Source organism: Nannospalax galili, unplaced genomic scaffold (genome assembly GCF_000622305.1).
Source record: "Nannospalax galili isolate Female #2095 unplaced genomic scaffold, S.galili_v1.0 scaffold644, whole genome shotgun sequence".
Lineage (NCBI taxonomy): Eukaryota > Metazoa > Chordata > Mammalia > Rodentia > Spalacidae > Nannospalax > Nannospalax galili.
The window spans coordinates 156854-169547 of record NW_008351473.1 but is presented as its reverse complement, the minus strand read 5'-3'; the positions used below and the strand labels follow the sequence as shown (position 1 = coordinate 169547).

General features: G+C 46.8%; 1 protein-coding gene across 5 annotated transcripts in view; it reads right to left on the bottom strand.

The window, feature by feature from the left end:
• Nucleotides 1-12694, bottom strand: part of Hip1 (huntingtin interacting protein 1) — a 132974-nt gene that overhangs the window by 7868 nt on the left and 112412 nt on the right. For 3 of the 5 annotated variants that reach the window (XM_008848363.2, XM_008848367.2, XM_008848366.2), the window contains exons 19-27: nucleotides 11643-11778; nucleotides 10407-10493; nucleotides 8809-8940; nucleotides 8594-8730; nucleotides 6477-6587; nucleotides 3714-3772; nucleotides 3406-3499; nucleotides 1824-1924; nucleotides 207-312 (exon numbers count right to left, since the gene is read on the bottom strand). In XM_008848363.2, the coding sequence (XP_008846585.1) occupies nucleotides 207-312; nucleotides 1824-1924; nucleotides 3406-3499; nucleotides 3714-3772; nucleotides 6477-6587; nucleotides 8594-8730; nucleotides 8809-8940; nucleotides 10407-10493; nucleotides 11643-11778 (963 nt within the window). The remainder of the gene's footprint in view (nucleotides 1-206; nucleotides 313-1823; nucleotides 1925-3405; nucleotides 3500-3713; nucleotides 3773-6476; nucleotides 6588-8593; nucleotides 8731-8808; nucleotides 8941-10406; nucleotides 10494-11642; nucleotides 11779-12694) is intronic. The other 2 variants (XM_008848365.2, XM_008848368.2) reach the window with 1 other exon arrangement.

The window sequence follows — 12694 nt, the reverse complement described above, 5'->3', positions numbered from 1 at the left end:
ATATATAAAATGAAAATAAACAAATCTTAATACGTTAACTGAAAGTGGGTGTTATGGGACGTTTGAAAGGCCAATTTTTTATGTGGGACTCAACCCATCAGGGATAGGCAATGTCTTTACTGTCCTTGAATTCAGTTCCATGGCCCAAGTCTGCTGTAACCCAAACAGGCTTTAGAATGTTCTGGGGAGTCCAGTGCTGGTCCTACCTTGGATGCAGCCACAAGCTGTGCTGTGCTGGCAGCAATTTCATGCGAACACACCATCAGCTCCTCAAACTTCCCTTTGCCTTGGACCACAAGATCAGCAGCGTCCCTGACATCCCAGAGGGGACACAAAGGACAAGGTTACGAAGAGCTGAAAACCCTCATGATCCCATCTCCAACCGACTCCTTAGTCCCTGGCTAGACAAAGAAGACAGCCTGCTTGCTCTGCTCCTGTGTTGTCCTGGGAGACCCTGGGTCCCTTTCAAAGGTTCAGTCCTGGACACTTGTTTGTTTATTTATTTATTTTGGACTTTTGAGACAGGGTCTTCCTGGAACCCCAGGATGGCCTGGAACTCCCTTTGTGGACCAGGCTGGCCAGGATCTCACAGAGATCTACCCACCTCTGCCTCTGAATGCTGGGATTAAAGGTATGCACCACCATCTCCAGTTTTAGGTGCAGTTCACTTTATTTTTTGAGACAGGGTCTCTCACTGGGGCCCAGGTCTCACCAATGAAACCTAGAATAGCTGGCCAGGGAGCTCTAGGGATCCTCCTGTCTCTGCCTCTTGGAATCACAAGTGCACACTACCACATCTGGCTTTTACATGGGAGCTAGAGAATGAACTGAGGTTTTCATGCTTGTATGCCAAGAACTTTACTGATGGACCCATTTTCCTAGACCACTATTCACTTTAAAAAAAATCAATCATGGGGCTGGAGAGATGACTCAGTGGTGAAGAGCACTGACTCTTGCAGAGGACCCAGATTTGATTCCCAGAAACCACATGGCAGCTAACAACCTTCCATAACTCCAGTTCCAGGGGAATCTGACGCCCTCTTCTGACCTCTGTAGGCATTGCATGACACGGGTACACTTGCACGCAGGCAATATGATCATACACATGAAATAAACATAATAAAAATATATAAAATAAATGATGCGTTTCTATTTTTTTTCTTTTTTTTGGACAGGATCTCCTTGTGGCATGAAACTCGCTATGTAGACCAGGTTGGCCTCTATTTCACAGAGATTGCCTTGCCTTTTGCCTTCTGAGTGCTGGGACTAAAGGTGTGTGGCACCATGCCTGGATGTTTCCAGATTTGGCAGGGCTGGGGACTGAACTGAGGGGCTCCCACACATTCAGCAAATGCTCTATTACTGAGTTACACCACTAAAACAAAATGTCTCATTCTGGAGACTAGAGAGATGGTTAGCAGTTAAGAGCACTGGCTGCTCTTGTAGAAGAACTGAGTTCAGTTCTCAGCTCCCACATGGTGGCTAACAACTGTTGTAACTCCAATTCCAGGGGATCTAACACCATCTTCTGACTTCCATGGGCATTGCACACACAAGTGCACTTAAATACATGCAGGCAAAACACTCATATACATAAATTTAAAAAACAAGTCTCACTATGTAGCCCAGGTTGGCCTTGAATTGACTATGTAGCACAGGCTGGCCTTAAATTTGTGGTCTTGTCTCAGCCTCTGAAGTACCTGGATTATAAGAGGGCAGTGCCTGGCTATGAAGTAGATACTTAAATCTCTCTTAGCAACCATCTGGGGTGGATGGATGCACCAGGGGTATGGATGTGGGACGGGTTGGACCCAGACACTTACACCATGACAGTAGCTCCCCAGCCAACAGCCTTGGAGGCAGATATAAGCCCTTCTGTCCACCGAGAGTTCTTGGCATAAAATTCTTTAGGGGATGCAGTACCCTATAGAAGCAAAAATAGTAACAGCCTGTTTGTTTTTACGACAGGGTTTATTTTGTACCCCAGGCTGGTCTCTAATTCTTTTTTTTTTTTTTTCTGTCTTTTTGAGAGGGTTTTCCTGCAGCTCCAGCTGGCCTGGAACTCATTATGTAGACCAGGCTGGGCTTAATCTTAATCTCACAGAAATTTGCCTGCTTCTGCCTCTGCCTCTGCCTCCTGAATGCTGGGTCTAAAGATTTATGCCACCACGCCTGGCTCTTTTTTGTTTGTTTTTTTCAGACAGGGTCTCCTTATAGTCATAGCTGGCCTGGAATTCCTATGTAGACCAGCCTGGTCTAGATCTCCACCTGCCTCTGCCTCCCTAGTGCTGAAATTAAAGGCTTGAACCACTCCACCTGGCCCTGTTTGTTTGTTTTTCTACACAGAGAAAACCTGTGGTTCAGGTTGGTCTTGATCTGGTCATATACCCGGAGCCTAACCTTGAACTTCTGATCCTCCTGCCTCTACTTCCTGAGGAGTGGAGTAGTTATAGGTATGCATCAGCTACATCTGGTTTTATGTAGTGCTGGGGCCTGAACCCAGGGCTTTGTGCTTGTTAGGCAAGTACTCTATCAACTAAGACATATGCCCAACCCATGAAAGGTAGATTTTAGGTTTTGTTTGTTTGTTTGTTTGAGACAGGGTCTCCCTGTAGCACTAGCTGGCCTGTATGTAGGCAGCTATATAGACCAGGCTGGCCTTGAACTCACAGTGATCTGCCTGTGGGGATTAACTGCGATTAAAGGTATGCACCACTATGCCCAGCCTCCTGAAGGGTATTTTAAATTTTTTTTTTTGGTCTTTTTGAGACTTGCCTGGGACTCACTATACAGACAGGCTGGCCTTGATCTCACTGAGATCCACCTGCCTCCCAAGTGCTGGAACTAAAGGCACTTGCCACCATGCCTGGTCTGAAGGGTGTTTTTGAGAGAGAGTCTCACGTCCCACTTTAGATCTTTCTGCCTCAGCCTCTTGAGTCCTGGGCTTACACGTGCATACTACAACAACTGCTCCTCTATCATTTTATAGAAGGGCTAAGTATCTGCAAATATAAGAATCTATAGGAGTTTTAGGACCAGTTTCTCACAGATTCTGAGAGATGATGTCACAGATTCTGAGGGAATGATGGTTCCACATTTACTTCCAGGATCTGCCTAATTTCCCAAAGTCTTCAGATGTTCTCAGAGGACCCAGTCATGCAACCTCAGTGACATTTCTACAAGTCTGCATGGACTCTGGGGCTGAGGGATGGAAGGTACTCACTGCTCCCCAGAGGGGAGCCCCCAGGAGCCCTCAACTGCCCACAGTGTCAATTTCCCTAGGACCCATAGCTCTGCCTGTGATGATGTACAGTTGGAGCTGGCAGCAAATCAGACTTCAGCACATGTGTGGCAGGAGCCAGAGCTGACACCTGTCCCCATCTTAGCACCCATAGCCCCGCTCACCCTGCCACTCTCCACGATCTCTTTTTGGAGGTCCTTGGAGGTCACAACAAGGACTTTGATGGCTTGCATCAGGCTGGTACAGGAGCCAAGGATCCTGTTAGAGAGAAAGAGTCAGGAAACCAGAGACCAAGAAGAAGAAACTGTACCATTTGATTTCTCACACTCAAGCCAGACAAATGTGAGGAAGGAATGAGAGGCAGGGAAGGGTTAAGACTGCTGAGAGACCCAAGGCAAAGCCTTGCTTCACTGTGAGCATGGCTTATAAAGATCTTGCTTATCTAGTACAAACACATTCGACTCATACTGACCTTTCATTTACCTCCAACTTGACGCCTGTGTCTCCTGCTCGGGATTTACTGAGCATTTCCTACAGAAAAGAAATTGGTTTCCTTTATTCTTTCCTTTTTTTAAAAAAATATTTTTTAATATTTCATTTATTATTTTTATTTGATGTGTAGGAGTGTTTTGCCTGAATGTATGTAAGTGCACCCGTGTTGTGCAATGCCCTTGGAGGTCAGTAGAGTGTGTTGGATCCCCTGGAACTGGTGTTACAGATGGTTGTTAGCCGCTATGTGGGTGCTAGGAATCAAACTCAGGTCCTCCACAAGAGTAGTCAGTGCTCTTAACCACTGAGCCATCTCTACAGCCTCAAAATTAAAAAAAAAAAAGTGTATGAGTGTTTTGCCTGCATATATGTAAGTGCATCCATGTTGTGAAATACCTGTGGAGGCCAGAAGAGGGGCGTTGGATTCCCTGGAACTGGAGTTACAGACAGTTGTTAGCCACCATGTGGGTGCTGGGAATTGAACTTGGGTTCTCTACAAGAGCAGCCAGTGTGCTTATCCACTGAGCCATCTTTCCAGTCCAAAAGTTATTATTTTTATATTGTGTGTTTGACTGTTTTGCCTACATGTATATAAGTATACTTTGTGTGCATTGCCTGAGGAAGCCAGAAGAGGGCATTGGAGCCTATGGAACTGAACTGATGTATAGTTGTTAGCTGTCATATGTGTGTTGGGAACTGAACCCAGGTCCTCTGTAAGAGCAGCTGAGCTCTTAAATGCTGAGCCATTTCTCCAGCCTGAGCATGTGCGTGCGTGCATGCGTGTGTTACTGGGAATTGAGCTCAGGCTTCCTGCATGCTAGGCAGGTGCTCTACCACTGAGTCACACCCATAGCCCCTCATAGTGGGATTCTAGGCAGGTACTTTACCACTGAGCCACACCCCACCCCAAGAAGTATGGTTTCTTAATGCACCATAAACCTCAACATTCACCATTTCCTTGCCACACCCTGACCCATCCCTGTCTGTGGGAGTCAGGAACAATCCAGACCTCTCATCTATCTGGATAGCAGACAGCTGGAGCTGGTGGCTCTAGTCAGAGAGATTCTTGACCTTGGGACACAAGCTGATGTGTACAGAACACCCAGAGCTGTGGTATCTGACCAACATGGGCAGGTGCTCACACCATAGCAGGGGACTAGTCTTCTACCATAGGAGCCACATGAGACCTTTCCAACAGGGTCCATTTGACTTCTCCCGAGAAGTTTCTTAACATTGATTAGAGCTTCCTCTGGCTTTTTACTGTTATGGCTGTGATGCCTAGCTGTCTCTGTCCCCTTGTCAAGGTTAGCTTTCAACTTGACACAATCTAGAATCACCTGGGAAGTGTCTCAATGAAGGGTTATTCATTTTGGGCTGACCTGTGGGCATGTCTGTGGGGGAGGGTCTTAAAAGTTCATTGAGGGCTGGAGACATGGCTTGGGATTAAGAGCACTGGTTGCTCTTACAGAGAACCTGGGTTTGGTTCCCAGCACCCATGTGGGGGCTAATAACAATTTGTAACTCCAGTTCCATGGGATCCGATGCCCTCCTCTGGCTTTCATAGGCATTACATGACACGGTGCAGTTACATACATGCAGACAAAACATTCATACACATAAAATAAAAATAAATTTAAAAAATTAATTGAAATTGGGCATTGTGGCACACACCTTTAATCCTAGACTTGGGAGGCAGAGGCAGACACATCTCTGAGATTGAGAACAGCCTGATCTACATATCAAGTTCCAGGCCAGCTGGGACTATAGGAAGACCTTGTCTAAAAAAAAAAACAAGATGAAAGAAAAGATAATTAATGTGTGGGGCTGGAGAGATGGCTCAGCAGTTAAGAATACTGGCTGCTCTTGCAGAGGACCTGGGTTCTGTCCCTAGCACCACAGTGGTAGCTGACAACCATCCATTACTCTAGTTGGGGGGGGGGTCTGATGTCCTCTTCTGGTCTCTGTGGGCATTGCATGACACAAGTGCACTTACATATATGCAGGCAAACATGCATAGACATAAAATAAAAAATAAATGAAATTTCTTTAAAAGTTAATTGATGTGGGGGGACATAGTTCACTGTGGGCAGCACCATTCCCTAGGCAGGGGTCCTAGTGTAAAAGTAGAGATAGCTGGCTGAGCATAAGCCAGCAGGTGAGCGTGCACACATTCACCTCTCTGCTCTAGGCTGTGCATGTTACTAGGTTCAAGCTCCTCCCACTGTGACTCCCCACAAAGAGGGACTGTAAACTGGAATGGTAAGCTAAAAGAAACCCTTTCTCTTCAAGTTGCTTTTTGTCGACATACTTTATCACAACAGAAATGAAACTAAAATAATGGCCATCCTATAGAAATGGGATCTGAGTCTTAGCCTGGTGACCATAACTCACATAAGTCACTTAACGACAGTGTATAGCTTGAACTCCAGATATTCTGACACCAAAAATATCTGACCCTGGAGGAAACTATTTACTGCCCTCCAGCCAGGATCTTATTTTTCTTCCCTTCAGAGATGCAATGACTTTGGGTTTTAATTTCCAGGTTAGCCTCAAAGTCACTGTGGAGCTGAGGATGACCTTGAACTCCTGAATCTTCCTACCTCCACCTCCTGAGCAGGCCTGGGATCACAGGTGTGTGCCATCACACCAGGGGATTTGGGGTTGTTTGACAGGGGACTAGGCCTTGCCTGAGGGGCGATATTGCCAGGGGAATGTTGCTACAGCTGATCCTACAGAATTGTCTTACCTCTATGCGGGTGGTGGCAGCTTCGATGGCAGTGGAAGTGGCAGCCATCTCCTTATCTACCAGGTCACCCAGCTCCTCTTGTTTGATGTCCAGGCCCCTGGGCAGCAGTTCCTGTGAGCGGTAACGGTATAAGTTAAAAGGACACTTAAACCTTCTTTTTACTTTTTCTTGACCCTGTCATGGGAACCTTCTGTAAGACATGGATGTGGGGGATCTGTCATAGACTCCACCTGGAACGTTCCATGAGCTTCATGTTCCTCCTTGCTCCCCATGTACTCACAACCTCATGGTTCTGGGAAGCCATGGTGCCCATCCCCACAAGGCCATTCAGATGCAGGTGCTGGGGCCCTATGATGGATAACCTTGACTGTCAACTTCATGGGATTTATAAATCACCATGGAAACACACCTCTGGGCATGTCTGTGAGTGAGTTTCTAGATTAGGTTAACTGAGGAGGGAAGACCCACCCTGAATGTGGTGGCACCATCCTGCTGAGCACCAACAGTCATCTCTCTGCTTCCTGACTGTGGATGCAGTGTGAGCAACTGCCTCACTCTCCTGCCGCTATGCCTTCCCACCATGATGAACTGTGTCCTCAAACTGTAAGTCAAAATACCTTCCTTCTTTAAGTTGCTTTTGTCAGGCATTTTGTCATAGAAACAAGAAAAGAAACAAATCCAGGCCCTAATCCTATATTTTCAGGTATCAAATATATTTACTAATGGAAGGATTTTTGTTTTGAGACAGCAATGGGCATGCACAGACATGCATAGCTTAAATACTTGTTGAATTTATTATTTTACTTGTTTATTTATTGATTTTTGAGATAGGGTGTCCCTGTGGCTACAGCTGGCCTGGAATTCACTATATAGATGAGGCAAGCCTCAAACTCACAGAGATCCACCTGCCTCTATCTCCTGAGTGCTGGGATTAAAAAGTGTGTGCCACCATGCCTGGCTCTTGATTTGTTTTTTGGAAGCAGGATCTCATATAGCCCAGGTTAGCCTCACACTCTTTATGTAGCCCAGACTGGCCTTGAACGCCTGGTTCTCCTGCCTCAGACTCCTGAGTGCTGGGATTACAGACATTTACTAACCTGCTCAGCCACCAAACTCTTAAAATAGATCTATAGGGCAGCTCTGTCACACTGTGCAGAAATAATTGCTCCTATTTTTCTTTCTCATTGAGTTCATGGTTTGTTTTTTGTTGTTTTGTTTTGTTGGATCCCCTGGAACTGGCATTATGGATGGTTGTGAGCCACCATGTGGGTGCTGGGAACCAAGCCTGTGTCTTCTGGAAGAGCAGTCAGTGCTCTTAACTGCTGAACCATCTCTCCAGAACCCCCAGCTTTTTTTTTTTTCATAGGTTCTGGGGGTTGAATTCAGGTCTTCAAGGTTTCAAGGCAAGCACTTTACTGACAGCCATTTCCCTAGCCCTGTCTAAAGTAATTTCTCATATAGCAGGCACGCACACACTGTCACAGAATGAATGAATTTACTCTGTGCTGAAAGGTGCTATCCTGAACCAAACTGCTGCTATCTTTTGAGAGTCCATCACAATTGGGCTTGCTGACTGCTGATTTTTTCACATAGAAGGGGCTGGGGAGGGTCAGTGATTGCTTTGCTCAGCCACTCATAAGCAATTCTGCCCGAATTACACGTGGCTTTGGGGTCTCAGGAGGTGCTAGAGTATATACTCTGCAGAAGGTAACTAAGGGGGCTCCATCTATGCAGTCAGGGGAAGCCATCCTCCATGTGGGTGAATACCTTCCCCGTGACTGCTTTGGGGTTCCCTACACTCTGTCAGTGACTCTTCATCATGCGCTATAAGCAAGCCCAATGCACTCACTGGTTCCCCAGGGGGAACTGTGGTGGGATCAAACTTTGGGTTGTCATTCAAACCTTAGGAGGAGGAGGGGATAGGCACTGTTTATGGCTCTGCGGGGGAGGAATTCTCAAAACACTGTCTGTATCCATTTTAGGTGTTATCTGCTAACCAGGTAACAATACCTGGGGAACTGCTCATTCCATAAGTCTGAGGACAATGGTGCTATGTGAGACGTGTCTCAGACAACAAAACAACAGACCAATATCTTCAAGTGTATCAGTAAAAATACCTCGCCAATGGCCTTGATCTTGCTGAGGCACTCCCTTATGGCTGTACTGTCAGCTTTCTCCAAGGCTCCCTCTTCCTCCAAGGAGGACAGATAGGCCAGAGTTGTCCTGCCACACTGCTTACAGGCCTCATTTAGGGCTGGAGACAGAGGAGACAGATGTTTAAGTGCCCATAGCTTCCCTCCCTTTCAGTGGGGCCCTGGATCTTGGTACTCACAGTCGGCAGGATCTGGTGGGGCTCGGAGGCTGGTGGTGCTTCCCTGAAGGATGGTGTCACTGGTTAGGTGACCAAGCAGGGTGATAGAGTGCAGAAGCCCACTGATGTCTGCAGAGAATGAAAGTCGCAGGCCTGGTGGAAGATATCACTTTTTTTTTTTAAAAAGATTTATTTTATTTTTGTGTATGTTTATCTGTGCACATAATGTAGCACCCTTGGAGACCAGAAGAGGGCATCAGATCTCCTGGAGCAGGAGTTGCAGATGGTTGTGAGCCACCAGCTGTGGGTGCTGGGAACTGAACTCTGGTCCTCTGGAAGAGCAGCAAGCACTCTAAACCTCTGAGTCTTCTCTCCAGCCCTCAGGGTGCCCTTTCTGACTCCCTTTGTTCTTTCCTTCCTTCTTTTTCTCTCTTTCTCCCTCTGTCTCTCTCTCCCTCCCTTCCTCCTCCCCCCTCTGATTTATTTTTATTTTATGTGTATGAGTGTTTTGCCTGTATGTAAGTGCACTGTATGCATGCAATGCCCACAGAGGCCAGAAGAAGGCGACAGATCCCCTGTCACTGGAGTTACAGAGTGTTGTTAGCTGCCTTGTGGGTACTGGGAACTGAACCAAGGTCCTCTGAAAGAGTAGTCAGTGCTCTTAACCCCTGAGTCACCTCTCCAGTCCGTGACCCTCTTCTTTCATATTGAGTTATATATATACATGTCTTCCTTGGGGCACAGGAATCTGTCCACTATTCCTACATTTAACCATTTTTTTTGGTTGTTGTAATTGAGATAGGGTCTCATGGGCTGCTCTTGCAGAGGACCTGGGTTTGGTAGATAACAAATGCCCATTAACTCCAGTTCCAGGGGATCTGATGCCCTCTTCTGACCTCTACAGACACTGCACACATGTGGTACACAAACATACATGCAGGTAAAACACTCATACATACATAAAAACAAAATAAAGAGAGATAGGGTCTCATGTAGCCCAGACTGCCACTGAACTCTTGATGTAGCTGAAGATGACCCTGAACTTAAGATCTTCTTGCCTCCACCTCCTGAGAGCTGGGATTACAGATGTACACTGCCACTCCCTGTTTATGGGGTGCTGAGTATTGAACCTAGGGCCTCCTGCCTCCTAGGCAAGGAGACTTCCAACCCAGCTACATCTCCAGCCCTGAGTGTTTTTGTTTTGAAAGACTGAGTTACACTAGGTATTCTAGACAGGCCTAGAACTTGAGATCATCATGCCTCAGTCCCTCAGGTGCTAAGATTATAGCCATGCGTCACCACACTGGACACTGAGCATTTTTTAAAAAAGCATTTTGTGTGTGTGTGTGTGTGTGTGTGTGTGTGTGTGTGCGTGCGTGCGTGCGCGCGCGTGCACGCATGTGCAGGACCCGCAGAGGAGGGCATCAGATCCACTGGAGCTGGAGTTACAGGTGGCTGTGAGCCACTGACCTGGGTGGTGGAAACTCAACTCAGGTCCCCTGCAAAGAGCAACAAGTGCTCTTAAACACTATGCCATCTCTCCAGCTCCCATTTGAGCATTTCTGAGCCCAGCCCAGTTGGTCCTAGGGACCCAGCCCATGTCCCTTGCATCGCTTTACCTTCTGGGCAGGCCAGATATTGGCTTCGGCTCTTTTCCAGTTGTTCGAGGCAGCTAGAAACAGACTTGACCTTGGAGAGAAGGTGATCTGTGAGAGGGAAGACAAGGTCAGAGGAAGAGTTCTCCTGGCTTGCTCTAAGTAAGCAGCTAGATGGATGGGCTGAGCCCCTGAGGAGACTTGGCCCCAGAGGCTTTTGCTTAAGCTGGAGAAAGGGAGAGCAGGCTATTGGCTATGTTGACTCTCTTATGATTGGCTTTATGTCTTTTTTCAAAGGTAGAGTCTCATGTAACTCAGGCTACCTGGAACTTGCTATATAGCCAAGGGTAGCCTTGGATTTCCTACCTCCTCATCCTCCTATGTGCTGGGATTATAAGTATGCACCACCACCACTAAGGTTATCTGTGGTGCTGGGGATGAAACCCAGGGCGTCATGCATACTAGGTAAGCACTCTACCAACTGAGCTACATCTCTAGCCCTCCAGAATCCTTTTACCTTCATTATTGTTTCAGAGTTCTGCTCACAGTTCAACTCATAAATTTTGAATCTGAGTGCCCCTTATAAGTTCATGACTCACTATGTAGCCCTGGCCGGCCTATAATTCACTGTATAGACCAAGTTGGCCTTGAACTCACAGAGACCCACCTGCCTCTACCTCTTGAGTGCACATTCATATTCTGGATGCTTAGTTTCCTAGCAATTGGTGTTATTTAGGGAGGCTATAGAAATGTGGGGAGGTGGGGGTCTATATGGAGGAAGCAGGTTCCAGGAAGGCAGGTTTTGGGAGGATGTTATCCTTGCCTATTTCCTGTTTTGCTCTCTGCTTCCAGGTCTGTGATGATGTGAACAACATCTACACAAATTATCATAGCCATGAATTGAGCTGCCCCATCATTTCTCTTCAGTGTTGACTGAAACCCTCTGATACTGTGAGCCAAAATAACTCTTTTTTCCTTTAAGTTGTTACTGTCAGGTATTGTGGTCAGAGCGACATGATGTAACTAATACACTGTCTAAAGTCATAGGTATTAGGCCTTTAGAAGGCTTTAGAAGACAGGATTTCCTAGGCCCTATGTCACAGAGCCTCTGATCTAACTGACCTAGGATGGACACTGGGTATATCCTAGCATGCAGCTAGGCAGAGAACCCTTGAGTTATATTTGCCATGGGCTTCAAAGCCAACAGGTAGCACCAGGCAGCAAACTCTGGCACCAGCAGTGGGGCACAGGGAAGAGTACCTGTGGATCCTGCACAGCTGATGAGGGCAGGCTCGTCAAGCTGGCTCAGCGCCTCCTGTACCTCCTGCTCTGCAGCCTCCCTAGACCCTGCCAGGAGCCTTTTCCTCTGGTCTTTTGTGTGCTGGCACATAGATTCCTAGAAATAGTGGGGAAGGTAAGAGTTGGCCACCCTTATGTAATGAACTGCAAGCAGCACCCAACTGGGAATACACTGGGCTTCCCGGTCTCTTGGCTCATGTTAGCACCAATGTGATCCAAGCTGGCTAGCTCCATGCAGAAAACAGTTTCTGAGCTTGGTCCACTAATGTGCAGAACCGACCAGAGGAAGCTATGGGATGGGCCAGTGGCCCATCTTCACTCCTAAGGTGGAAGTCAAATTCAAATTGCTTCCTGCCATTGCTAAGCTTGTCTTCTTGGGTTATTTTTTTGTTTTGTTTTGTTTTGCTTTTATTTTTGAGACAGGGTATCCCTGTAGCCCCTGCTGGCCTGTAGACCAGGGTGGCCTTCATCTCACAGAAATCCGCCTGCCTCTGCCTCCTGAGTGCTGGGATTAAAGATGTATGCTATCAAGCCTGGCTGTCTTGATTATTATTATTTTACTTGTTTATTTTTTTGGTTTAGTTATTTTTACTTTATGTGTATGAGTGTTTTGCCTGCATATAAGTATACCTGTGCAATGCCCACAGAAGCAAGAAGAGGGCGATGGATCCCCTGGAACTAGAGTTACCCACTGTGGTTAGTTGGTATCACATGTGGGTGCCAGGAACTGAACTCAGGTCCTCTGCAACAGCAGCCAGTGCTCTTAACCACTGAGCCATCTCTCCAGTCTCCTCATCTTGATTATTAATGGATACAGAAGGGCCCAGACCACTTTGGGTGGCATATCCCTACGTAGTTGGTCCTCGGCTATAGAAGGAAGCTAGCTAAGCCTGAGCCTGAGTGAGTCAGAGAGTGAAGCCAGCAAGCGGCGCTCTCTGATTTCTGCTCCAGGTTCCTGCTCTGACTTCCACTAATGATAGACTATGACCTGGAAATGTAAGATAAAACAAACC